Below are 26,476 nucleotides of genomic sequence, written 5' to 3'. Positions count from 1 at the left end.
ATAGCCCCTTCTGACAGTCCAGACGAGGGGCTCTCAAGCAGCAGGATGCTAAGGAACTGTCTGCTACTGGATTGCAACTCCTTGGGCTCTATTGTAGTCACAGTGGTGCCAAGCACAAATGCCAGTCTCCACTCCCCTGTGATTGTAAGCACTGGATAACCTGCAGGTGGAGGTCGTCGAAGGTCAAGCAATATAAACAACACACGGTGTCACCTTGGGATGGTCTACTACATCTTTATTAGTCTTAAATATGTCTTTTAAAAAGTAGATAATATTCTTTTTACTAATGCATTAAAGATACTGTATTGTTAGATTGTTAACCCGGCTTCCAGACAACAGGAACAGAGTTCAAGTACAAACTTTTCCAGTTTTGTTGAAGAGTAAAGAGAATTGGATGCGTGAACTAAACGGCTCCTGCCATGACACGCAAGGAAGAAAAGCACGATTCTGTTTCTCTAGCACTATTATTAAAGGGCACACAAACACATAAATAATCAAATACATACTACAAGCATGCAGGCTAGACTATTTATAATATTTGTTACAAAAAGATCCTGACCATTGTTGTTTAATGTAAATAAAATATCTTTAAGTTATAAGGGGCAAGATGTTGCTTTACCTCAATTTGTGCTCTCAAACTATTGCTTGTTTCCTCTGGGATAAAAAGAGCTTTGCACTTTTGACACAAACACATATATCAACACCAGAGAAGGCACAAAAACATCTAGCAGTCATCTTAAATGTCCCTGAAACAACAAAAGTCAATTCAATGAAATGAATTTCCATGGTAATTGCTGAGTTAATGTTTTCTACAAGTACACAAGGAAATCTTTTCTTGGTCAGTAATGCCAGCCAACACTGGAGGTCTAGAAATATGCATATATACATAAAAACTAACATACATATTTAAGAGCATCTGAAGAACCTTGGACATCTTCACATACATATTCAGAGTGTCTTGGATCTTCTACTTATATGTGGATCTTAAATATTGCCAATGCTCTGAATAAACAAACAGGAGAAGTTTGAATCTTTACCATACGTCGATGGAACATCTAAGCAGAAGTTTTAGGATTGGTGCATACGAAAGATGCTTGTCTTTCTTATAGTGTTCCTCCTGGGTGAACATAAGTGGGTGCCTACTTTGTCTAGGGACTTTGATGTCTGGTTACACTTGCTACAGAGGAATTGCTATGACTCACTTTCTTCCATGAGGAGGTAGGAACCTTAGACAAATACATAACCAGTGTGGGGGAAAATCAGTTGTTTTTATGTGGCTGAGTTAATAGTTAAACTAGAATCAGCTTTATTTTTCCTAGCGAGAGTTGAAAGAAAGTCAAAGCATGTATTTGCCAGCTGGGCACCCAATTGTATATCAGCTTTCATAAGTAAGACATTTATTGTCAGATTAGCCACTGATGATATAAAGTGATCCATTGTATGTTTATGATCAATTGAAGGAGAACCTTTGTAGAGAAGGTACAGTCTGTGGGGTAATGCTGCCATGAAACACTCTTTCTACTAGGGTACATTGTATGTCTCAGGGCGAACAACATACTATACACCTTAGGACTGGAGAAGCAGCCAAGTGGGTAGAGTGTTTGCCTGCTATGATCGTCCTTGCCCAACATGCATTCAATCATGAGGATAAGATAGTCAAGGTTATCCTCAAGTATACAGCAAGTGAGAGACCAGCCTAAGATGCATGAGGCCATGTTTAAAACAAAGCAACAAAACAAGAATATTATATCCTTCATAGTCTGCATTTTCTGCTTGATTGTTCTCCTAGATTTCTGTGTGTCTCCTGCAGAATGCTCTTTGTGCTGAGTTCAGTACTTTGTTGATGAGTCACCCCACCCCAACCAAGACAAGGGCTCTCTCTGTGCAGCCCTGGCTGTCCTGGATCTTGTGTAGACCAGGCTGGCCTCGAGCTCAGAGATCTACCTACTTCTGATTCCTGAGTGCTGGAATTCAAGGTGTGTGCCACCATACCTGGCTATCATGAAAGCTATTTTTAGGTCTTACCCCAGTTCTGTACATAACTGAGGGTGTGAGGGCAGAGTTCATAATATCAAAACAAGTTCTTGTGTCTGAGCCAAGATGGACCAGAGGACTTGAATAACCAAACGGGGCCCCTGGTCCCCTTGCATTCCCACGGACTGTCCTTTACCAGATGGGCAAGCATTCGGAATGAGCCTGTTTGGGTATCTGTCTTTGAGGAAAGCATATAGCTTCAGCATTTCAAGTCTGAATATACTGGATTCCTTCAAGGGGTGGGGTAATTACTTGTCATTGTGTAATTTTAATGGAACCATTGTTTAAAATAGCAGATTACAGAACAGAAAACAGGTGCAATTGCAGGAAATGAGCCTGAAAACTAGCATGGCTTGGCTTACTAGGGGCCTGCATGCCTTCCAAATGAGTTCACATCGTATCCTAGAGGACACATGCTTTTCGGAAATCACACTTACAGGGCAATTGTGTTAGAGGTGGTCATTGGCCTTTGGTGAGCTCAGTCTAATGAAGTCTTTGTGTTTAAGACAGACGTTCTCCATGTTAGCATGCAGGTGCGATCCTTGCCATTTCAACCCCACCCCAGAACAGAGGTCTGAATACTGTGCATACAGCAAATGCAAAAAGCATTCCAGGAGAGCACTTGAGTTTCAGGTCATTAAGTCTAATATTATGTGCAGCTCAAGACTCTCATTTGTATCTGGGGCACTGTGCGACTCTGAACAAGGGAGTAAATGAAATCCCTGGGTGAGTCCTCATGCTCCTCACTCATAAAACAAGAAAAGGGATAGACATTTTCAGAAGGTTAGAGAGTTGTAGAGAAGTGATCGGAATCAAGGACTTCTTTTCAAGTAAAATTGAGATACATTTATAGAAGTGAAAGAAAGAAAACACAGAGCTGGAAAGAGGGCTCAGGTTGTATGAATGCTTGCCACCAACCAGGAAGGTCTTGGAGAAAGGAACTAACTCTTGGCAAGTTGTCTTCTGGCTTCATCACACCCACACACATGTACAGGAAGACATAGACACACAAACACAAATAAATACATCTAAGAAGTTAAAAATAAAACAGAGGGGAGAGAGATGCATAATCTTTTCTTAACCCGCTTGATGCCTTTGTAAAGGGGCAATCGTAGTTAACCTTGAACACTGTTCCTTGCTTAGCACAGAGCCTGGGATCCACCAGTTAGGCACGCAGAGAACATTGGTTAGAAACCCAGGCTGCAGCCAGAACATCCGGGATTGAAACTTAGCTCTGCCCTTGACCAGATGTGTGATACTTAGTGCTTGTGTGTAGACTCTGATGATTTAGCACAATTTCTTTGCCTGCCTTAGATTTTATCTGCAAAATGATAACATAAGTATAACTGTCTGGGAGAGCTGTGGAGAGGATTACAAACAAAATAATAAACACTGGCTACTACAATTAGCTGCTATTATTGTTTCCCTTTTTTTCATGTCCGGGGAAAGGGATGCTTGTCTTCATTTGTTCTTCATTGTCTAGCTGTAGAGCCAACAGCCACTCCAATTTCCTTCTCTCTCCCAAATTGGGTCTTTGTAGCCCAGTTTTTAAAAAAGAGATTCATTTTTATGCTTTAATCTGTCTGCCTGTCTCTTTCTGTGTTTGTGTGTATTTGTCTGCATGTGTGTAGGTCTGTGCACACGTGAGTGTGGGTGCCCTTGGATTTCTGCAGAGAGGCATTTATGAGCTGCTTAATGGGTACTAGGAAACAATCTCAGGTCCTCTGCTGGAACAGTAAGCACTCCCAATCACCAAGCCACCCCTCAAGCCTCTCACCCTTCATTTTTAAGGCATTTCTCCCCTGCCAAGAACAACCAGAGTTCCATTCTCTGTTCTCCTGGCAGCCCACAGATTTGAAAGACCCACCCGTGTTCATTTGTTCGGCGGCGAATAGCACACAAGGACATTCAATGCCCAATTTACATTTGGATAATTTCCTGTCTGGATCACCTTCGATTTTTACCGACTCAGAAGAAGGTCAGCTACACAAACAGTAGCCTCTGTTTTCTAGAATTGGGACAGAGGAGAAGGGAAAACTAGGAATGGCAAAGAGTGATGGGACTGTATGGGGCTGTAAGGTAAGAGGGGAGGATCAAATCTGTATGACAGTCAGTGTTGTGTGCAGCTAGTCTGAAGTCACCAGAGCGCACTGGTCAAATCGCATCACTCTGCCGATAAGTAAACAAAACAAAGCAAGCAATACAACAACAACAACAACAAAACAACAAAACTTCTGAAGCCTAATAACCCAGAGAAGCTAACCATTCGCTCGGCAGCCAGGAAAATAATTATCTGCATTGCATCTTTTGTTTATATCAAAGCATTTGTTTGTTTACACAAAGTTCTCCACACAAACCAGCAAGGCACCACTGGTCCTACCTCTAAGGATTCTCTAACCACTTCCCTGAAGTTGCCCTTCCATGTCAGACAGACACGCGGTGATGGCAGGAAGGAACTAGTAAAAAACATTTTGTCTATGAGCAGTGGAGGTTTTCAGATAGCGTCAGGCAGATCAGGGAAATCTACACACAAGCTGGCGAAGGCTGATGGACACACTCTGTCTCCACGGATGCTCATTTAGGACTTGAGTTTCTCTCTGAGCGAGCTTTAGAATGATGAGGATATTTACATTAGTTTTCAATGGCTTTTATCACGAAAGGCAAACATTGAATGAAAGAGTGGTTCTGGCAAGACTTGCCCGAAGAATGGTTACCTGGTTACTAGTTTTGCCGTATATACACTGTAACATCTGGATTCATAGACGTCTTCTGCTCTACAGTGAGCCCACAATTGCTGTTACTGGTGTTCACAGCTCTGTCAGTGCTGTATGAAAAAAAAATATCTCTCTCTCCCAATAACTCTTCTGAAGGCCTTTTATTACAAAGTGGGGGCGTATGTTTATTTTATGAGCTTGCTTAGACACATCAGCTGGCAAGCCATCTCGTCACAGCCTAGTGAACTGGGCTCCATATAATGACCTTTACGGTGGCAAGTTACAGCCAGAGAGGGTGACGTCAAGCGTGGAGGTCTAGCAGCAAAGCCAAATGAAAAGGGGTGACAACAGATCTCAGAGGCAGGAAACCACAATGGAGGGGTCACCGACACCATCTCAGAGTTGCCATTTCTCCAACGAAGCCACCTTTATTTGCAGTTTAATGTCATAATTTGAAAAAATGAAAGGCACACTCCCTTAAATTTTAATTTCCCCTTCACTCTATGTCTATCGTCATGGCTCCCACATTGAGAAGTGCAAATCGCATGGACGACTTCCTCAATGGGGGTGAGGTGAGCTGGCTTTCGAGCGAAGAGCCTTGGGGATTTCCCAAAGCCATTCTAAAATTACCCTTGAATTTTTCTCAAAAGTAGCTTCATTCTGTTAAGTTCTGGCAAAATCACTAAAGAGGGTAAAGACCAAATGAATGTGATCTATTATAATTTCTGTTAATTTTGGAGTGGAAAATAATAAAATGAAGATTGGATTTTAATTCAATCCCCATCGTTATATTGGTCCAGAAAGTACAATGACTATTTGATTTTCTGCCTATTAAAAGATGATCTGGAACCACATTCCTTGGCCGACTTATTTTTGTTTCTCCCAAGTCCAGTCTCTACTTATGTCATAAAAATTGTTCCTTGGGATCCATGACACAGAACTAAACAAACCCTTGGTTAAATCCAAACAGAAACAGCAATTTTACAATGCCCGGTCTTAATCATTGCTCTATAGAGTGCCAGAAATTCAGGCTCTAAGTTTGATTCTGTCTAGGTCATTGATAAAATAAACCTAATGTGGTCACCTTCAAGAGTATAAATGCCTGGTTGCAATAGCAAATTCCAGCTATGTGTCCACCAAGGCTAAATACAGAGCTCTTCCCAAAAAAACTGGTCTAATTAGACTCTCAGATATCTCAGACAAGCATTTCCTAGTCAAACACTCTTTGGTTAGTTTCAGCACTAGCTCAGTAGGGTATTTATGCTTCTAATACCTTTGGGGAAATGCCATCAAAAGACTTAGGCTGTCTCCCAACCCTGTGTTGTTCTGCATGCTAGCAGTGTTTTTCTTTTTCTTGTGCATGCATGCTGATTGTTGAGCATGCTAGCTGCCTGCGCTAACACTAAGCCACACCCTCTGCCATCAGTGCCTTTAACGGCCTTTGGAGCAACACTAAAGACAGTATTGTTTACGGTGATCGTCCAGAAGGCTGCTTGCACGTGATTTAGAGAGCCTGGGCAATACTTCTGTTCTTCTGCACCACATCAGCTTCTCTTGAGGACTTGAAGTAGGTAAAAGCAAAGCCTGGAAGCAAGATACCCCTGCAGCAAGCTCAAAAAATACATACCCAGCAGCTGAGCAGGGGTCCTTGTTACCATCCACATAGATCTAAGGAACGACCTGAGAACCAATATAATTTATCTATATAAAAAATACTGCTTCTAAAAGGTATATTTAACAGCAGACTATTTAAAAACCAAAAGGTAATACTGACATCGGACATACATGTGTTATAATATATTCATCTCCGGGAGAAATAAAATCAAGCCTGTACTGAAATGCATTTTCTATTGCTCCCTCAAGTCCTTTTATTGACATTTGAGCAGGCGTATCCTGTGGTGGATGAAGTAAGCTCCACGTTCTGTGCTTACTCAACGATTCAGAGGATCAGGTCAAAGTGCCGAAAGACCATCTCGTACCTGGATTTGAAAACAATGAAACAGGATGTTGATTTGGGTGCCCACATCGGCCCCAGTGGACAGATGACGGTCAACCTCTGAAGCCCGTGCCCCGAGTGATGCAATTAATCCTAGCTCCCCCTCTTCTCTGCGATGATACACCAGTTGCCATGGTCATTGCCAGCACTCAGAACCTGCAGCTCAGACACACTCTCTTGCAGAAGTCCGGACAGCTCGCCTTCCCGGAACACATGGTAGTAGCGCATGAAGGCTCTGGAGTCCGGAGCCGCCTCCTGCTCCTCTGCGTAACTTGGGTCTTCTGATTGGGAATCTGTAGAGTCGAATGCAGAAACTCTCCTTAACATTTTTCTGGCAGAAGGATCACTGACGATACCTGCAGCCCGACTGTCTCTGGTGTCAGTGATGTCCAGAAAACCGCCACCCTCTTTCCTCCTGCTGTGTCCTCCCTGGTGTCCACTGAAGGTCTCCGAAGTGACCGTTTGTCCCAGCCAGCGCAAGTGTCTTTGAGAACATGTGTCTACAAACACCTCATCTAAGTTTGGTCCTTTGGTTGACAACGGGTCCTGGGGATGGAAGTCTAAACTGGGCTGTCTGGAAGGCTGACGGGACACAGTGCTATTGGCCCAACCCTCTGTGATTTTCATAGGTCCTGTTCTTTCAGTTTGCTTCTTCAGGGTTGATTCATCCAAAGACCTGGAGAAAAACCAGGAGCGAAGAGATTTCCCAAAATTGTTATACAATCCATTCTCTTCCTCACCATCCTTGGAAATATCTTCACAGCAGGTTCTGGTCACCGCAGGCCCATAGTCCATGCTGTGGGACCTCTTGGAATCGCACCTGCCCTTCAAACATACTGCACAGCCACACGCAGAGCCAGGACCCTCAGAGCCTTGGCTCATGGGATGCCCACACTGATGCCCCCACGACTGGTGGGATTCTGAGAGCAGCCGGGAGCAGAGTGCATTGTTCCACGGCACAAGCACATCCTGCTTCTCGAAGCGTCGGTTCTTCTGTTCCATTGCCCAGACGTAAATCATCAGTTGGCCTCCGGGAGCTAAGACCCTGGCCATTTCCTTTATTGCTCTAATTCTTCTTTGTTTTGTAGAAAAATGATGGATGACTGAAAAAGAAAACGGGGACAAAAGAAAACTTAGATCTCACTGTGCATACATCGTATGTGTAAGCACATACATACTGATGTGTTTCCACAGAACAGAGGTGGAATTCTGACCTAGAGTGAGCCATGGGTTTGTGTACTGGCTGGTTTTGTGGGTCAACTTGACACAAGCTAGAATCATCAGAGGATGGCGCTTCAGCCAAGGAAATGCCTCCATGAGATCCAGCTGTAAGGCATTTTCTCATTTAGTGATTAATGGGGGAGGGCCCAGTCCATGGTGGGTGGTGCCATCTCTGGGCTGCTGGTCCTGGGTTCTATAAGGTATACTGAGCAAGCCAGGGCAAGCAAGTCAGTAAGTAGTCCCCCTCCATGGCCTCTGCATTAACTCCTGCTTCTAGGATCCTGCTCTGTTTTGAGCTCCTGCTCTGACTTCCTTCACTGATGAAGGCCGTGCTGAGTGTAAGCCGAATAGACCCTTCCTCCCCAACTTGTTTGGTCACAATGTTTTGTTGAAGCAATAGAAACCCTCACTAGGATGGTCTGGCTTTCAGAGAGACACAGTTTTTGGCTTGGGTAAATTTTATAGAATTGAATAGTCTCTTCAGTTTCAATAAGAAACCTAGAGATATTGTCAAATCTCTCTTTAGCTCCAAAGCCTGTGGAATTTGATAACTGGATGAACAAGGATAATCAATGTGAATTACTGAAACATGAAAGGGGCATTAAATGAGACTCTGGTGGAGTCTATGAGATAATTTGTTGTTTTACTGAACAGCTGCTATTTCCATAGAAACAAAAGATGAGCAGCAATAAGTCATTGGTGTTAGTAATATTCATGAAACAAATATGGTGGAGCAAAGGGTTAAACATTACTTTTTCAGTTAGGTAATGCAAAGAGAAGCCAGCTAAACACAAGTGCAAATGCTTACTTATCATTTCTTAAAGATAATATAATAATTGTGTGTGCTTAAAAAACCAATTTACAAGTTACTATTTACTTCTAAGTCCTGCAAAGTTGAAGGGAGGGTCGATCATTTTCTAAATAGAATCCACCTCTCACTTACATGGATGTGTGTTATTGTGGGTGCATAGTATTAGCAGTAATAATTAGTGTGCTGTACTAGGTGAACCCAGGAGACAGCTGACAGGCCAACACTCCACCACTGAGCTGCACCCCTGCTTTTATTACGTATATTTTCACCAGTGCTAGCCTATTAGATCCTGGAGGGGTTTAACTGGAGCACTGTGTCAGGAGGAAACATCCTTAGTCTTTGAAACAGGACCCGTTACATAGATCAGGAAGGAGATTGGTTCCAAGCAAAGCTGAGAGACTCCCTCTCTGCTGCGGGCGGAGAGCCGCTGAAACTGTCCTCCTTGTGATTGCACCATTTAGCTCTTAGCAGCGATTTTAAGCTGGTGACCTCTGGGGTTTACCTGCCACAGGGATGCATGGACTATGGAAAGAGAAAATTTGGTAGAGACATAAATAGCTTTTAAAGGGAGATCACGCAACATTTGTATTTTTTTCTATTTTTCAAATTTTTGGTTTTGTGTGTGTGTGTGTGTGTGTGTGTGTGCTCCGGCATGCTTTTGCGTGTTTGTCTGCACGTATGTACATCCACCATGTTTGTGTAGTGGAGGCCAGGAGGGGGCGCTGAATTCCTTGGAACTGGAGTAACAGACAGTTGTGAGCTGCTATGCTCACAGACTACAGGACACAGTTTCTGGGGATCGTGACATCTCACTGCAGGGATCTTCTAAAGCCCAAATAGGGGACAGGGGGAAACATTAAAACAGGACTGTTTTACTCAATGTTGTAATAGACTAACGTTCCAGGATTTTACCTGGCTTTAAAGGGTGTTGGTATTATGTACAAAACAAAGTCTTTATTCATTTATTGATAAATACAGAACAATTCATTTTTAGTTATAATTTTATGCAGAAAAATGACTCAATGTTTTAAACTTATACTTAACTGAGTGTGAGTAACAGCTTTTAAATCAAGTGTTTTTTTAAAATTTTCATTTGTGCATCTGTATCTGTGTGAGCCAATACCAGGTGTTTACAGATGTTTATAAACACGTATTAGATCCTCTAGGACTGGAGTAGGCAGTTGTGACCTGCCCAAACTGGTTTCTGGGAACCGAACCTGGGCCCTCTGCAAGAGTAACAGTGCTCTTAACTGCTGAACCATCTCTCCAGCCCCAAGCCAAATGTTTTGGAGGAAAAAGAAGTTTAAGGAGGATTTCCTCACACATGTCAAACGTGCTATGTATACACACACATACGTGCTCTGTTAGGAAGCACCGTGAGTGTCACTATAGTGCGATCTGCCTAGAATGTCCCTGTCGAGAAACTATGCTGAAATTTGAAAAATTAAAAGAATATTTTTGTGAATTGTAATCACAACTTAAATGCAAAAATAGTATTTAATAATGCACTCTCTCTCTCTATATATATATATCCATATATGTACCCAATACACATACCCCATACATGTACCCCATATATGTACCACATATATGCACCAATATATTCACCCCATATATATATACCCCATATACTCATTCCACATATAATCTCCATATATATATATATATACACACACACACCATATATACATCCCACATATACGCTCCATATACACACTCCATATATATACACCATATAAGTACTTAGAAGCAATTTTTCTGTCAGAGAGGCTCAAAAAAAAAACCCCACCAACTTGAATCCAACTTTTGGATTATAGATCCAAATGATGACAGTGATTTCCTTTAACACCCTGCCACATCTTCTACTTTATGACTTACTGCTCTTTAACTTTGCAAGTCTTACTAAGCATTCAGAACTTAATGGGCTTAGCAGAAGTGTCACTGGCATTCCGAGCTAGATCATTCCTGTTACCCACTAGGTGACATCATGAATGGTTATCAGCTTCCATGAGATCACCTAGCTTTGGTAAAGTTTGTTTCGTCAAAAGGCTAACTAAAGAAATGTGTTGAATCAACTAATTTTCCCTGCGACAGATTTGAGAGCTGTAAAGAACTTAGCAGAAGATTCCTTTATTTTTGTTATTTGTTTGTTTATTGAGACAAGGTCTTACTATGTAGCCTTGGATGGCCTAGAACTCACTAATTACAACAAGCTGGCCTCAAACTCCCAGAGATCCACCTGCTTCTGTCTCCCAAATGCTGAGAATAAAGGTGTATGGCACCATGCAAGGCTACGGGACCCTCCCACCACATTTAAGTACAACCAACACATTGGACGGCAAGAGTACTGGGTAAAGTGAGCTCATATCTGTGTGCATGTTTCAGGCATGGATTTTTGTTATTGCTGCTGTTTTGTTTGCTCTGGCATTGAGTTTACTAGGAAGATGGACTCATTAACAACATCCAGACTTAAGAACACAAAAATAGGATAAAACAACGCAGTCTGGGACCTGTCTTTTCCAGGAACTTGAGTACCAGTGAGTGACACACCTGTCCAGGGGTTGTTCAATACATTTGCTCTAGAATTTTCTGTTAACAAAGAACACTGTTGTGACCTGTTTTTGCTTGTCTGTTTCAGTAACATGACATCTGAAAAATCTAACTGTATGCCAGGAGAATCTGGCTTGATCTCAATCTAGCAAAGCATATTTTCAATGAGTAAGAGCCCTAACATTTTTCATTCACATAATAAGAGAAATGGGAACAAATCATCAAAAACAATGCAATAATAGCCTGAAGGTTTAAAATTAAAACTATATATTGTATATAGTATGTATCTATACACACATATATATATGTATGTGAGGCAAATAAGTCATGCAGTTGAATTTATTTTGAAATTAGATAAAATGCATTGCATAGGCCTCTACCAAGAATGGACATTGAGTCATGTGATTGGCCTGACCGTGGTTTTTCATGACAAAGTGTGATGGTGGCCTGGCTGCCTTACCTCCTATGGAGATGATGGCATCGAAGCCCTGGTCCCTAAAAGGGAGATTAAGGTTGTCACATATCATGACTTCACCCCCTCTGTTCCGGGCAATCTCGACCAGAGGCCCGCAGTAGTCACAGCCCAGGGTGTGGACTTGGCTGTTCACTTTAAGGTACTTTCCAGTTCCACAACCTGTAAGAGAAAAACCTCTGTTACATGCTGGCCTTACTGGAAAAAATGCAAGTTAACTTGTCCTATAACAGCTAAAGAAACTATATTAAATGACCAAGACACAAGACTTCAGCGGATTCACACGGAAGAGGGGGAGAGTCACATTAGGGGGAGAAAAGATATAATATGTCTGCAATGTTTATTGGGGCAGTGCCCACGGGGCTCAACACATCAGCACAATCCAATCACATGAGCTGGCCTGTCCCTGGGAAACACAAGCTCCAGCATCCAGAAACCAAGGCCAACAGAGAGCAGTTGGTATCTTTAGGTTAACATACACATTTCACTTTGCGTGTGCGTGTTGCGTCAAATGTCCTCTCCAAGGGGTCTTACCAATTTCTGACCATGTTAAACCAACTACTGCCAATGACATTTCAGTGTCTACAAATAGGATCATCCATACCATCCGATGTGGTTTTAAACACACAAATGTGACTGATAAAGAAAGTAGCATTTTTTTATTGCTCTCAGGTTATTGCTAAGACATTCCTGTTAGGTCAGTCTATAGCGCTAATGCAGAGTTCAATCAAACAGACTCTTTGGTCATTCATTTCCTAATGGTAGAGACCTAAGTACATAGTCCTCCCACTCCTCCAGCCTATCGCCGCTGAGATACCAGCCCCTTGTGGCGTGGTCTCTCTCCCTTTAAAAAAGCGGCCACTTCCCTCTCCTCTCTCTCTTCACTTCCTGCTCCGCTGGTGACTTGACTTCCTTCCTGGTTACGCAGAGGGCTGACAGCGATCTGTAAGTTTTTTCCCCTTTAAATAAATACCACCCTATTAATCATAATTCGAAACTGGTGTGGCATTGTTTATGACTTACGTCTTCAATTGGCACCCAACGTGGGGCGTAGTAATATGGGCGGCGGCTGGGCTGCGTCCCCAAAACCCCAGCCGCCTGCCCGGCTAGCTTATGCCCCGAAATAATTACACGGACACTGTATTCATTTAAACACTGCTCTGGCTCATTTCTACCTAGCATCTTCTAGGCTAACTCTCCCACCTGGACTAGCCCATTTCTTATCATCTGTATAGCACCGGTCTTACCGGGAAGATTCTAGCCTAAGTCCATCCTGGGTCGGAGCTTCATAGCGTGCGTCTTCCCTGGAGCAGGTAGCATGGCGTCTCTGCTGAAGGCATCTGCTCTGGAGAGGAGAGCTGTGGAGTCTGACCTCACTTCCTCTTCCTCCCAGCGTTCTGTTCTGTTTACTCCACCCACCTAAGGGTGGGCCTATCCAATGGGCCTAGCAGTTTCTTTATTGCTTAGCCAATGAAATCAACAGATTGATATATGACACTCCCACATCACTTCCCCTTTTTCTGTTTAAACAAAAAAAGGAAGGCTTTAACCTTTAACATAGCAAAATTACATATAACAAAACAGTTATCAAGTAAAGTTACAATAATCTTTATCATAACTAAGGAAAACTATAACTATAACTAACTATTTTTAACTCCATCAAAGACTCCAGAAAGATACAATAAGCAAACAAGAAAAAAGCAACTTTTAAAACTCTAGAAATGACAGAGACATCTCGCTGCCTGGACAGTCACCCAAAGTTCCTCTGTACCGTTGGGGCATCCATCTTCAGCCTTAAGGCCTATGGTATCCAGCAGACATTTCCATAAAGCAGGAAAATTCAAAGTCAGTTCAGTCACTATCTGTTGTGTCCTGCAGAATGTCTCGCAGACTCTTTCATGAATCAGGAACCCCGAAAGATCATCTCACCTTAGGCAAGTTCAGTAGTCCTCTCTCTGGGGGTTCTCTGTGTCCAGTTTATGCAATAGTCCAGGCAAGAGCAGTTTCTTGCCCAAATGGCTATCAAACTCCATAAGGATCCTCTTCGATGCCCATCTTCTTCTTGAAGTAGATTGGTGCTGCCAGGAGCAGAGTGTCTCATTGTCATGAAAAGTCCTCAGTTATTAAAACATTAAATGTCCTATTCTGTAATCTTTGAAAGACATGAAGAATGTCTATCTAAAATATATATATATCTAGAAAATCTAACTAACATGACTACAAGCTTGACTATTACTGATGATTATCCATTAACAACCTATATTTCTTAATTATACAGTACATATTTAAATGAACTATACAATCACAATACCTTAATCAAAATCAGAAACACTTATACATATAACAAAATTGACCTTAAATCTCTATCAATAAAGCAAAATCTATACTAATGCAAATTATTCATATCTATATCATATCCCCCTTTAAATGTAAAAGAACGTTTATAAACCATATTTGGGAACATGGGCGCAGTTTTTTCTCTCCAAACTGCTTCCTGCTGAATGGGGGCATCGTTAATTAGGTCTTTCATGGTATAACCTGTGTGCTAGTTTCATCTCAGTTGGCAGTTGAGCGAAGAAATTTTCTGAAGATGTTCACAGCAACCCTTCAGGAGGACGTGGTCCATCATACCAAATTGGAATAGAAGAAATGAACAAGGTCTCATCCTCTGTGAAAACAAAATAAGAAACTCCTTTCCAAAGCATCATGTCCTTAGATCCAAATTTCAAAGTCATACCCTCATGATATCCGTTCTGGTTCCACTTGGCAGCTCATATAATGAAATGTCTCTCTGTACTTAGCTCCTTCACAGTCAAAAATTTTAAAGAAAACACAATGTACATAATCCAGACTCTCTGTGAATTTTCCATTTTTACGCGGCTTATTTTTATTTATATCTATAACTATCTGTACTCTGTCTCTTTAAAGACTTTACTTTTACTTTTTTCTTTTTAAACCATTAACTTTATTCTCTATATTCTTTTTCTTCTCTCTCCCAAGCCAACGTACATTCATCCAACAGTGTGACTCATTTAGTGGTCTGAATCTGTCCTATTGTGAATCTGCAATTTTTTACTATCCAGGAGCACTTTTGATTTGCGCCTTTAAATCACTAGGCGCTTAAGAATCTAAGCTGTGACATTCCTAGGTTAACTTTTTGCTTTTTGAGCGTATATCTTTGACCTGGAATAACTCTGTAGGCCAGGCTGTCTTTGAACTCTCAGAGATCCGCCTGTCTCTGCCTCCCAGGCATTGGGATTAAAGGTGTTTGCTACTACACCTTGAACTCACAGAGATCTGTTCATCTCTGCCTTCTAGGCACTGGGATTAAAGGCGTGTGCTACCACACCTTGAAGTCACAGAGGTTTACTTTAAGAATTTTAACTTTTAGTCTGCGTATATTTTTAACACATTTTAAACCATTCAGAAATTTTCTCTGTCTTTGAATCTCTCTTTACTGTATATCTCTCTTTTTCTGACCACATGAATCTTTAATTTACCAAGCAATCTCAGTAGGACTAAAGGCGTGGCTTTGCCAGCTAGATCCAGTCCATTCCTTAGCTTTCCAGCCTCATGGCTGAGGTACTGGCTGTAGCCATATTTATGGGCATGACTCTATGGCGTTTCAAGGTCCCTGCCAGCCAGCAAGCTACAACAGACAACACTCAAATCCTCTCTAGGTAGCCGGCCCTCCTGCCTCAAACAGTCAGAGTTTGCCCTGGCAGGACAGCCCAGAAAGCCGGCATTTTAAAACAACACAGGTTTGTTCCTGCTGCTGAGTCAGGAAAATTTCAAAATGGAGGACGTACCATTTTGTGCTAGCTCTGGGGCTACCAGGTAGGAGCGGCACTCAGCACTTTAATTCTGAGACTGAGCGTGCAGCACAGAAATTCTTTTCATCCAAGTTACATCCAAATCTGACACGCAGAGCACTGCGCAGTCTGAAAACACGTCCCTGTATGGCGGCAGGAATCCGCCATGCTCTTCCGCCTGCCTAAGCCTGATTCTGCCTTCTGCCCAGGAGCAGGCGGGGAGCTCTGAGTCATCGTCAAGGTCTCAGAACACTCTCCTTCCGATCCCAAGCAGGAACACAAACCTAAAGCCAGAGTTTGCACTGGCGGCAAAGCCCCAGGAAGCAGCGCTTTAAAATAATACAGCTTTTTTTCTGCTGCTGTTGCTGAATCAGGAAATCTCTCTACAGCACGCCACCAACAAACAGCAAAAATCTGTATTAAACGCTCTCTCCCTTTTTTTTTTAAGCCTTCTCAGGTTTTTTAAGTGGGTTTAGTCCATCACGTGGGCACCATTTGTAGTAATATGGGCGGCGGCTGGGCTGCGTCCCCAAAACCCCAGCCGCCTGCCCGGCTAGCTTATGCCCCGAAATAATTACACGGACACTGTATTCATTTAAACACTGCTCTGGCTCATTTCTACCTAGCATCTTCTAGGCTAACTCTCCCACCTGGACTAGCCCATTTCTTATCATCTGTATAGCACCGGTCTTACCGGGAAGATTCTAGCCTAAGTCCATCCTGGGTCGGAGCTTCATAGCGTGCGTCTTCCCTGGAGCAGGTAGCATGGCGTCTCTGCTGAAGGCATCTGCTCCGGAGAGGAGAGCTGTGGAGTCTGACCTCACTTCCTCTTCCTCCCAGCGTTCTGTTCTGTTTACTCCACCCACCTAAGGGTGGGCCTATCCAATGGGCCTAGCAGTTTCTTTATTGCTTAGCCAATGAAATCAACAGATTGATATATGACACTCCCACATCAAATATCTGACCGTGTTAAACCAACTACTGCCAATGACATTTCAGTGTCTACAAATAGGATCATCCATACCATCCGATGTGGTTTTAAACACACAAATGTGACTGATAAAGAAAGTAGCATTTTTTTATTGCTCTCAGGTTATTGCTAAGACATTCCTGTTAGGTCAGTCTATAGCGCTAATGCAGAGTTCAATCAAACAGACTCTTTGGTCATTCATTTCCTAATGGTAGAGACCTAAGTACATAGTCCAAAGACTGAAGTCAATCAAATCTTACAGCGTGATAGAGAGTAACATGAATGACAGATGATGCTGGGGGTGGGGGGCTTCTATCATCTAGCACCTACCACCAAGTTCTCTTTTGAGATTGGGTCTCACCGTATTGCTCAAGCTGAATTTCTGGGTTCAAGTGAGTTTTTCCCATGTCAGTCTTCCAAGAACTTGGCACGCTAGGCACACGTCACTGCCCCTGTCTCCTAGAATGACCTTCAGTCTCAAATACATAACCTAGGTCCTTGCCAGAGGTGTTGGAAGAAATCAAGGGAGCTGATTTTGTATCCACTGGCATTTCTTACTTAGAGATTTTTTTTCCGCAGCACAAAAATATCAACCAATATTCAGATGCGAAGTCTGGCTGCCTCTGAGTAATAAGTCCAGGACAGTCTTTAATAAATCTTCCTTAATACCCTGTTTTCAAAACCATGAGACATGAAAAACAGAGTGAAGGATTCCTGGTGCCAGCTGTGACGGTGGAGAGGGGAAGTGAATGAAACGATAAGCCTTCTAATGTGATTATTTCAATATAAATGGCTGAGATTAGATCCTCATTTCAGATCTCACAGCCGCTGCTCCTAGCGCTCATGAATAACAATAGCTGCTATCTGACGAGAGTCACAGGGAAAATATAAATCATACTGCATTTCGAAGTCGAAGTCCTGTCTGTGTCAAAGATGATGGTCCCATTTTCATAAATATCTTGAAAATTCACTTCTCCCTTTATTGGTTTGAGAGATGCATTTAGAGAAAAGAAAGGGAAAATCTGTCCAAAGATTCTGCCAGGAACTTTTCATACGTCATGACAGACAGTGGAGGCTCTTCAGAAAACCACTGGTAACAAAGAGAAAGGGCATTTTCTCTTAGCGCCCAGAGCTCTGGTGCTCTCACCTCCTCCCATCTCCGTTTCTAAAAGCATCACAGTGAATGGAACCTGCAAACGATGCTAAGTGTACATCCGAGATGGCAACCAGGGGAGATGTTCACATTAAATGACGAAGTCAGGTCCATCACCAACCCGGGTCTTCCCATGATCGAGATGTATCCTGAACGTTCGCGATCCCACGGCAAACCCCACTCCATGACAGTCACGCTGTCTTGTGAAATCTCACTAATGACAACCAGGCCTGTACTGAAGAGAGTGTCTGTGCGCTCACACCCTTCTCAGTGCTGTACTCTGTACCACAGCGTCGCTACAGAAGATAACAGAACATGGCTCCAATCCATCAAAAAGGAGGTCTGTCGTTGGCCAAGCATAGTCTAGCCATACAGGAATGGCATTCTCTACTTTTACTGCATCAAATGAAGGAAAGGCCACTAGAGAACTAATGTCAATCAAAGACAGCTGTTGAAACTGAGAACGCTGGCAGATAAACATCAAGAGGCATCTTGATTATTGAAGAATTTATTTGTTTTATTATGTACACAAAAATACCATCTTTAGTGCTATTCAGGTGGGTATTCCTGGAGTCAATTATGAGCAGAATCTTGCTGAAGAAGAATCCAGCTTTGGTCTTTCTCTCGCTTTATGAATGGACCTGGGTCATGACTTCAGGCCACACACTGCCCTCCATGCTGCGTGCAAGAGACATAAAATGGCCCAGCGGATTCTGGGTAAACTGCCATGACCACATGGGTCGGTTGCAGTGCTTTCAGGATACATTTCAGTGTTTCTGTTGTTGAACCGCTGAAGCTCTGATCATTTATGCTATTCTCCACGTTTCCTTAATCTCTCCCCTTCAGGTTTCTTAAATGGTATGGGAGCAGACACCTGTAATCTCAGCTGAGACAGCAAGATGCCCGCTTCAGGCCATCTGGGCTATATAGTGAGGCATTCTTTTACCCCAACCCCTCTGCGGGATGTTGTCAACATGATTTGATGATGGTCTCTGCTCTCTACCTCTTCCATCTAGCTATTTGTCCTTGTACTTTTGCTTGCCACAGACTTAATAAACTCATCCATTCAAGCCATGAGTACAGCTATCATAGATCATTTCTCAAGACCACAGAAACCAAGCGTGCAAAAGCAGCTTTTCTGTGTCTTTTTCCATGCTGAGAAAACATGACCATTTTCTTTCTTTTAGTGGGGTGTGTGTGTGAGAGAGAGAAGGGCAGGGGAGGCACACTTTCTATATCCCAATAACTTGATTTTAATTTTTATTAAGATATATCACACAAAGTGAAGGCCTTCATTCAGACACACCATACACGGTATCCCTATCATCCTAACAATTAGCTGTGGAATTAGCTATTCCCGGGGCAGAAAACTAAAATAGAAGATGAGTCATGGCTTTCTAATGAAAACCTTTTATTTCTATTTACAGAGCCCAGTGCATTCAATGATCTACAGAACAGCAGCCTATGTGTATCAGAAAAACAGACCACCCTAAAATTACAGCTGTCTCAGTGCCTGCCTTGCTGATAAGGCTTTATCAGAGTTCCTATAAAAGTCTCATGCCTACAGCCCCTATCTAGCAGGCCTGGTTCTGGAGAAAGTGCCCATCTTTCAATTTTCTGTCTTATTGCTAACACAGCCCTCCCTGCCACCCCTCCCCCAGACCAGCCTTCCCATTTATTGGCTAAATCCAGCACAGTGAAATAGAACTTTCCTGGTCAGAACAACATTATTTCTTCTTTAATTTAATTTTACTTTATAATATACCCTTCATTTTCTAATCAAAGGGTTACTGTTTACTGATTTAAGTACATAAATCACATATGGCTCACAGATTTCAAATGGGCAAAAATATATTTTCTATCAATATAGTTAGTGATTTGAACAGAGGGATTCAGAGACTATCATTTATCCTATAACTTATGGTAGCAAAAATACAAGGGAAAATGGTCTGTTAATGTGCCATTAGCCTGGATACTATGCAGCTTTTGATCCTGGGCAAGATATTCATATAGGTGAACATGGAATGTATTGAAGGTCACAAAGGCTGGATGTTTGATCGTGTACTGTACAACCATCTATGTAATCAAGAAAGGGACCAGCCACACACATACCCAGAAGCATAAGGCTCTTGTAGCCACACAAACTCATTCAAGATTGCTAGCAAGGTGGCGGGAAGGGTCGTCTCCAGTGGGGTGACTTGGTGTCCGGGAGACTGGATGTGCTGGAGTGGTTTCTCATTGTCCATTCTTAAAAGTGAACCCATGGATGCAGATGACTCCCCATGAAGCACACCTTAATTCTCCATCCTCACCCAATCATCTGTTAATATCCTTTCACCATTTGGCTTTGGGCCGCCTGGTGGCTTTTCTTTTTTACCTTCTGGATTTATTTCTCTTGTCTAATCGAACCTGGGCTTCACTTAACCAACGTCTCGCCATTTGCTTCATCTCCACCCTCCATCCTTGTTCCAACCCCTGGGCATCACTTCTCTCAACTCTATTTCTGTGAATTCAACTTTTTTAAGTATCAAAATCATGCAGCCGAGCCGGGCGGTGGTGGCGCACGCCTTTAATCCCAGCACTTGAGAGGCAGAGGTAGGTGAATCTCTGTGAGTTCGAGGCCAGCCTGGTCTACAAGAGCTAGCTTCAGGACAGGCTTCAAAGCAATAGAGAAACCTGTCTCAAAAAACCAAAAAAAATAAAAAAATAAAAATTATGTAGTAGCCTTTACCTTCTGTGCTCACACATGTTGCAAAGGATAGGATTTGGGGCTTTATACTAATTTTGAAAAATGTTCTGGAGAGTAAGAAAATCTCCTTTCTTCCATATTCTGGCTGTGGACAGGGTCACGGTGAGAGGTCACATTAGCATATTCTTCCATCATCCCAGCAGTTTGTTTGGAATTGTCATCCGTGCACATTCACTGTGCATGTGAGTTACATTTCTGCACACTTCTATTACAAGTAGTGCAGATATAGTACTTCCTTTCCTTTTTGATCTTTAGACTTTGAATATTCACCTAGGTTTTCCTCTTAAATCCTTTTTAATTTTATGGGATCACAGTTATTAATACGAGCATTGTACATTCCTGGCTGGTTCCTTATTTGCTGTTCATCGAGCTGCTAAACTCTATTCCTAGCCCTAAAATCAGCCCGCACACCACTGGCAGGGTCATCCAGGCATGCACTGCATGACAACAAAAATGTCTGAGTGGCTGCAGCTCTCAGAGTATTGTCAGTGAAGAAAATCCAAGTGGAGTCATTGATTCTGGACACTTAAAAGAGTTGCCAGGCCCTGCGGAGCCATCCGTGTGTGAGGCTTATGACAGGCGAACTTCTGACCGAACTCCCTGGTCCCCACCCAGGCTCATGGTGACCTCACGATCTGGTTGGTGCCAAGTGAGATTTTCTGGGAGGAGGCCTGGCAGCTTTGTAAACATTTGTAAAACCACACCTTCCTCTCTCCCACTAAACTGCCCAGAGACAGACTGTGCCTAATTCCTTTCTTGTGAACTCTTGCTGTATCTGCCACAAGGTCCAGCAAACAGAGGTAGAATTGACAGCTTCCTGGCAGTTTTAGTTACGCTTATGATACTTTTGTAAGACCCCAGCGCACATTCTCACAGCTACTGGAATTTGGTGTCTCCTGCATCGCTATTTTAATAAAGCCCCAATTAAAAAAAAATTTTTTTACTCTTGACTAGCTAGACTCTATGTCAGCTAACACTATATGTAAGTGTCTTTCTCACAACTTATTTCACGCCCAAGAGTGTGTGTGTGTGTGTGTGTGTTTGCTTTGTGCAAATGCACCCCTTCTCCCTGCAGCATTCTTGGGTTCACAGATAGTTCACCGACAGATGCAGTGCCTGTGGGCAAAATATGCGAGACAAGGCTTTGTTGAAGCAGGGATGTAACGCGCTGGCTGAGAGTCTGATATGAACAAATCAGAAATATGCAGTGAACAAAACATTTTTTAACAGAAACACGGAGAAACACGGCAAACTGGCAAAAACGTGTGATTGATGTGTATCTGAACCTCTCCTCTCCAGATGTTTCCTTGCAACGGTGAGTCAATGCTCACTGATCCAATGTTCACAGTACATTTAGAACACAGCACAAATAACGACAATCAATTCATTCTTTTATAGCTTCCCCCCCCCTTTTTTAAAACACATACAAAAGAACTCTTAAGACATAGAGAGGCCTTTTGTCTCAGGACTACTTAAAAAACAATTTCATTTTCTTACACTTAAACCTTTGCTTCATCCTAGAATGTCTTATCAGGTAAGATATAATAACAGCACCATCTTATTACACTGCTATCCTAAACCTCCTGGGTGAATCGCCCCTCTTCTCCCCACCCATATCAGAGTCCTGTGCTTTGCATGGACAGTGGACAGTGGAGGCTCTGAACTCACTTCATTCTCTAAAACCAGGTACTGTTCCCCTTTGTGGTACTGGGATTTGAACCTAGGGCTCTGAACAGGGAGAGCATGTCTGCTACCCCTGAACCATATGTCCAAGCCCAGGATACCATATATTTTTTTTAAAAAAAACTAACACACTAGAGATTTTTTTTCAGACTCCCAACTTCAGCATGGTATACCCCTCTTCCTAGACTGTGAACTGCTTATACCCTCTGTCAATACACTCTTTGTCAAATGCTCTGCACACACATTACTATTAAGGGAGCTGTCAACCTAGGCTAAGAAGGAGTTAACTATACACTTGTGATTCTTCTGTGCACAGCAGGCTTGTGATTCCTGGAAAGCAGAGTTAGTGGGAAGCAGAAATCCAACCGCACCTTAAATCGTCGTTTTAGACTAAGTTGCGGTTTACCGCTCCTCAGTTCAGAAAGAGGCTGAGCTGAAGTCCTCCAGATAAAGCAGTGATTATGGGAGTGCTACCTAGTTAAAGATATGCCCCATAAATTCCATGCCTACAAATAAGGGGAAGGACCCATTGGAATAATGAAAGGGTATAAGACTCCATTCATGATCTCACAAGTCTGGCTCTTTCATAGATGTAGATGTCACGGCTCAAGATAAGCCAAGTATACAAAACCCATCTTACACGTGTGAAAGTCTCTAAACCCAAACTGGCCAAAGTTGCATCATTTCCATCTTTATTTATTCCATCTGTGATGATTGATTTTGATGGAAGATCCACATAAGGGCCCAGAATGGGTCACTGCTTCCTCTGAATATAGGTTGGGGGATGTTTCCGGCTTGATGACTTTGATGATAAGAACTTTTGGGATAAAGTGAATATTCTATAGACTAGCACGCTACAACATCACATCACGTTTCTTGTTAGAATGAAAATAAGGTATGAACGACAGGGATAGGAGCAACTGAGCATGCATCAGACCACGCATGGCAAAACAAAAGTCTGGGTTACCAATGTCAGCGATGAGGCTGCCCGGTTTCTGGTCCTGCAGGAACTGGCGGACTCGCGGCCAAGCTTTGCTCTGCAGGTCGCTGAAGTAGGGGGCGGTGCTCTCATACACATCATGTACGTGCCGTTTCTCTAGCTGGGCAGCTTCAGGATCCATCCTAGGGAAAGCGGGGGCAACAGAAGACAGGCAGGTAAGGATATGAACCAGACACAGATAGAGGGGGGCATAGACTTCCTGGTATTCGAGCCTACAACTGCAAAAGGTTGGCTGGTCTTTGTGCTTCCTTATAGCGCAACGAAACCTGCATTGAAGCCTCAGTATCAACACCAAAACCTTAATAAGGGCATGGTGTTTATCCGCCCACTTTCAGAAACCAATGATTTGGGGATAGGTTAAGTTTCCGCATAGGATCAATGCTTCACTTTGGAAGCATGGCCAACGTTAGTACCAAAAGGTTTCATTTGAATGAAATTCTAATGCTAGGTGGACCTTAAATTTTGTAACAGGAAGGTATCACGCCAATCAAGAAGCCATGAGAGGTTGGGAAGATGGCTCACTTGGTAAAGTACTTAGCTGGAGATGGTCGGACTCTTGGGGCTCCCTAGCCCATCAACCTAGCCTAACTGGCAAAGAGAGCACTTGAGGGATGCATGCCTGAGGATGACCTCTGGCCTAGACACACACACACTCATGAACGCACGCACGCACACACGGGGGTGGGTTTATGAATTCTACCCTTTTAACGTCCTTGGATTGCAATAATTTCTCTATGTTCATTGGTTCTTCTTGAGTAAACAGCTCTTGTCTATGGCCAATGGTGAACAAGCCCGGTGTTAATCTGATCTTGGAGTAAATAGCCCTTGACCTGAGCTATTTCAACAGGCTGCAAACAGATTTTCTAGCACTTCAGTTTATTTATTTATTTATTTATTTCGGGATAATAACCACTCACACTACTTAGTTGAAGTGTTCATTCAGTCATGTTGCTTTCCACCTCGGGCATCTTCAAAGGTCTTTGCAGTGGTCCAGTTAAGTTCATCTGGCTCAGGAGACCTTGCAATGTCTTTTGTGATCAGAACTCAACTTACCTCTTAAGGTCCACTTATCCCCTGTAATAAGCCGCCGCCTAAGGCCTCCCAGATGTCACACATTCCAGGTCAAACAGGAGCTGGGCAGATCCTGACCTTCTCCTAGCACAGGCAACCCCACCTCCAAGGAGGATAAGGGCCAGCGGGAGGGATGCGAGAAGAAGAGCAGCAGCCAGGCCTTTGCTACTGAACGCTCGCTCTTTTATTCTACCACGGTATGAAAAAGAGGAACACCCATGAGAAGTGGCTAGGGGTCCAGAGAGGCGCTTTTACTAATCAATATGAAAATATTTTCAATAACTTAGAAGACCATTTGATCGTGTGGGTACCTCTTAGATTTCTTGTGTCTACTGCATGCTGCCCACAGTTCTGTAATAGTTGTTTGGACAGACCTCCCTCCCTACCTGGAGGGTCCTAGTGAGGAGGCTTTGTCACATTTAATGCTGAATCCTCAGCACTTGGAACACAACCGGCTTGCTCCAGGGATCCCTCACCTCAACCTCCCATGCACTGGGCTGCAGGCATTCCTGCTTGCATGCACGCTGGCATTTATATGGGTGCTGAGGGCCTGAACTCCGGTTCTTCTACGTGCCTGTGCAGCAGGCTCTTTACCTACTGAGCCATCTCCCCAGCCCCTGCTGACTTTTCTTTTAAGTCAAAATCTCCATCTCAGCAATCTGTCTATTTGACTGCCACACTTCTTTTAGGGAATCAATCGGGCCCATCTATTTTGGAGAAACTCAGAACAAATGACACTGGCAAGTACAATGCGGCAAAGTGTAAGTGGCAAATATGTGCCTACTTAAAGTTGGCTCCAATTACCATGCAAATCAACTGAGCGGGGCTCAGAGACTGAACCTACAATCAGGGAACCTGTCTAGGGCTGACCTAGCTATGGGTCCTGTGCATACACATTATGGCTATTAGACTGGTGTTCTTTGGTAGTGGGGGTGTCTCTGCCTCTCTCACCTGTGCTTGGGACCCCTTTCCTCCTACTGGGTTGCCTCATCCAGCCTTGATGGGAAGGTTGTGCCCAATCTTACTGTAACTTGTTCTCCCCTTTTGCTTTGATATCCCTGGGAGGCCTGTTTTTTTCTTTTTTTCTTTTTAAGGGAAATGGAGGAGGAGCAGAGGGAGGGGAAACTGTGGTCGGGATACAATGTACTGGAGAAGATTTTTTAAAAAAATGGTGAAAGATAAAATACCAAAAATGGGAGAAGTCTCTATTAAGTGCAGATTGTTTAGCATCCCTTGGAGACCTTTCTCTGAGCTCTTACCCAAATTACCTGGCTTCTACCAAAAACAAGCAACCCTGAAGACTGCTGTCTTTAAATGAGTGAGCTGGGTGGATCCATTCTGTTTTTTTATCACATCACACTCAAGGTTTCGATGCGGTAGAATCAATTATTGATTGCAGATGTGACACTTGAAATTCTGTGTCTTTGAGGTTCTTATACTAATTTCTGTCAGAATTTTATGTGTGCCAAAATAAGCAAATTCCTGTTGACTTTGGTAGCTGATTAACATATTAAGACTAGAGGGGGAAACCAGCAGTGGATTCTAGGGGAAGCAGAGGACACAGAAATGAGCCTAGCCAGGCTTCCTGCCCTGTGTGTCACTAAATTCCAAACCTGCAAAAGATTCCAGATCAAAGGGTAAATGGTCAAAGCCCCATGCTTCTATCTCCCCTTTGAGACGTAAAGGCTCACCAGCATGCTATGGGTTTCAGAAAAATGTCCCAGTTGGTCTGTAAAATCTTCATTTCTCAAAATCGTCGGACCTATGCTGTTCTTTCTTTGTTTTTCATCTTTTGAGAGAATAATGTTCTGGACAAACTAGTTGGGAGAAATGCTGCCCCAGAGATTTCCACTTCAAGGGAGTCCCCAAAACAAAAGAAGTCCTTCTGGAGTATCCCCTTTCACCCATGTCAGTCACGACCCCTGTGACTGTAGGTTCTGGACCGAGTACAGAAGAGAACAGAGCATCCCTATCATCACTGGCAATCTTCTCTGCTGTGCTGACTGGACTCAGGGTGAAAAACAGCCCCACAGAGGAAAAGATCATGGGTGGAGCTGGCTCAGCCCTGAGAATCTGAACCAAAGGATTTAGGGGATCACGTGAGCACAGGTGTGTCTGGATTGTTGGAATCCTAGGGCATCACGTGAGCACAGGTGCTTCTGTATTGCTGGAGTCCAGTTTGAATGTGCACATGTAAATAAAACAAGAGAAATACTGTTCAGCAATAAATAAATAAAGTA

At 43.0% G+C, this 26,476-nt stretch overlaps 1 protein-coding gene across 4 annotated transcripts in view; it reads right to left on the bottom strand.

The window, feature by feature from the left end:
- Positions 1–218: 218 nt before the first annotated feature.
- Trmt9b (tRNA methyltransferase 9B (putative)) overlaps positions 219–26,476 on the bottom strand; it is a 51,537-nt gene continuing 25,279 nt past the window's right edge. Inside the window, exons 1-4 of one of the 4 annotated variants that reach the window (XM_075986540.1) lie at positions 24,219–24,301; positions 23,133–23,287; positions 11,787–11,960; positions 6,694–7,847 (exon numbers count right to left, since the gene is read on the bottom strand). In XM_075986540.1, coding sequence (XP_075842655.1) covers positions 6,838–7,847; positions 11,787–11,960; positions 23,133–23,286 — 1,338 coding nt within the window. In that variant the 5' untranslated portion in view covers position 23,287; positions 24,219–24,301 and the 3' untranslated portion in view covers positions 6,694–6,837. Of the gene's footprint in view, positions 7,848–11,786; positions 11,961–23,132; positions 23,288–24,218; positions 24,302–26,476 lie in introns of those variants that run through there. The other 3 variants (XM_075986538.1, XM_075986537.1, XM_075986539.1) reach the window with 3 other exon arrangements.

Source organism: Microtus pennsylvanicus, chromosome 9, assembly GCF_037038515.1.
Source record: "Microtus pennsylvanicus isolate mMicPen1 chromosome 9, mMicPen1.hap1, whole genome shotgun sequence".
Lineage (NCBI taxonomy): Eukaryota > Metazoa > Chordata > Mammalia > Rodentia > Cricetidae > Microtus > Microtus pennsylvanicus.
The sequence above is the reverse complement of the archived record's forward strand: the minus strand, read 5'-3'. Positions and strand labels throughout refer to the sequence as shown.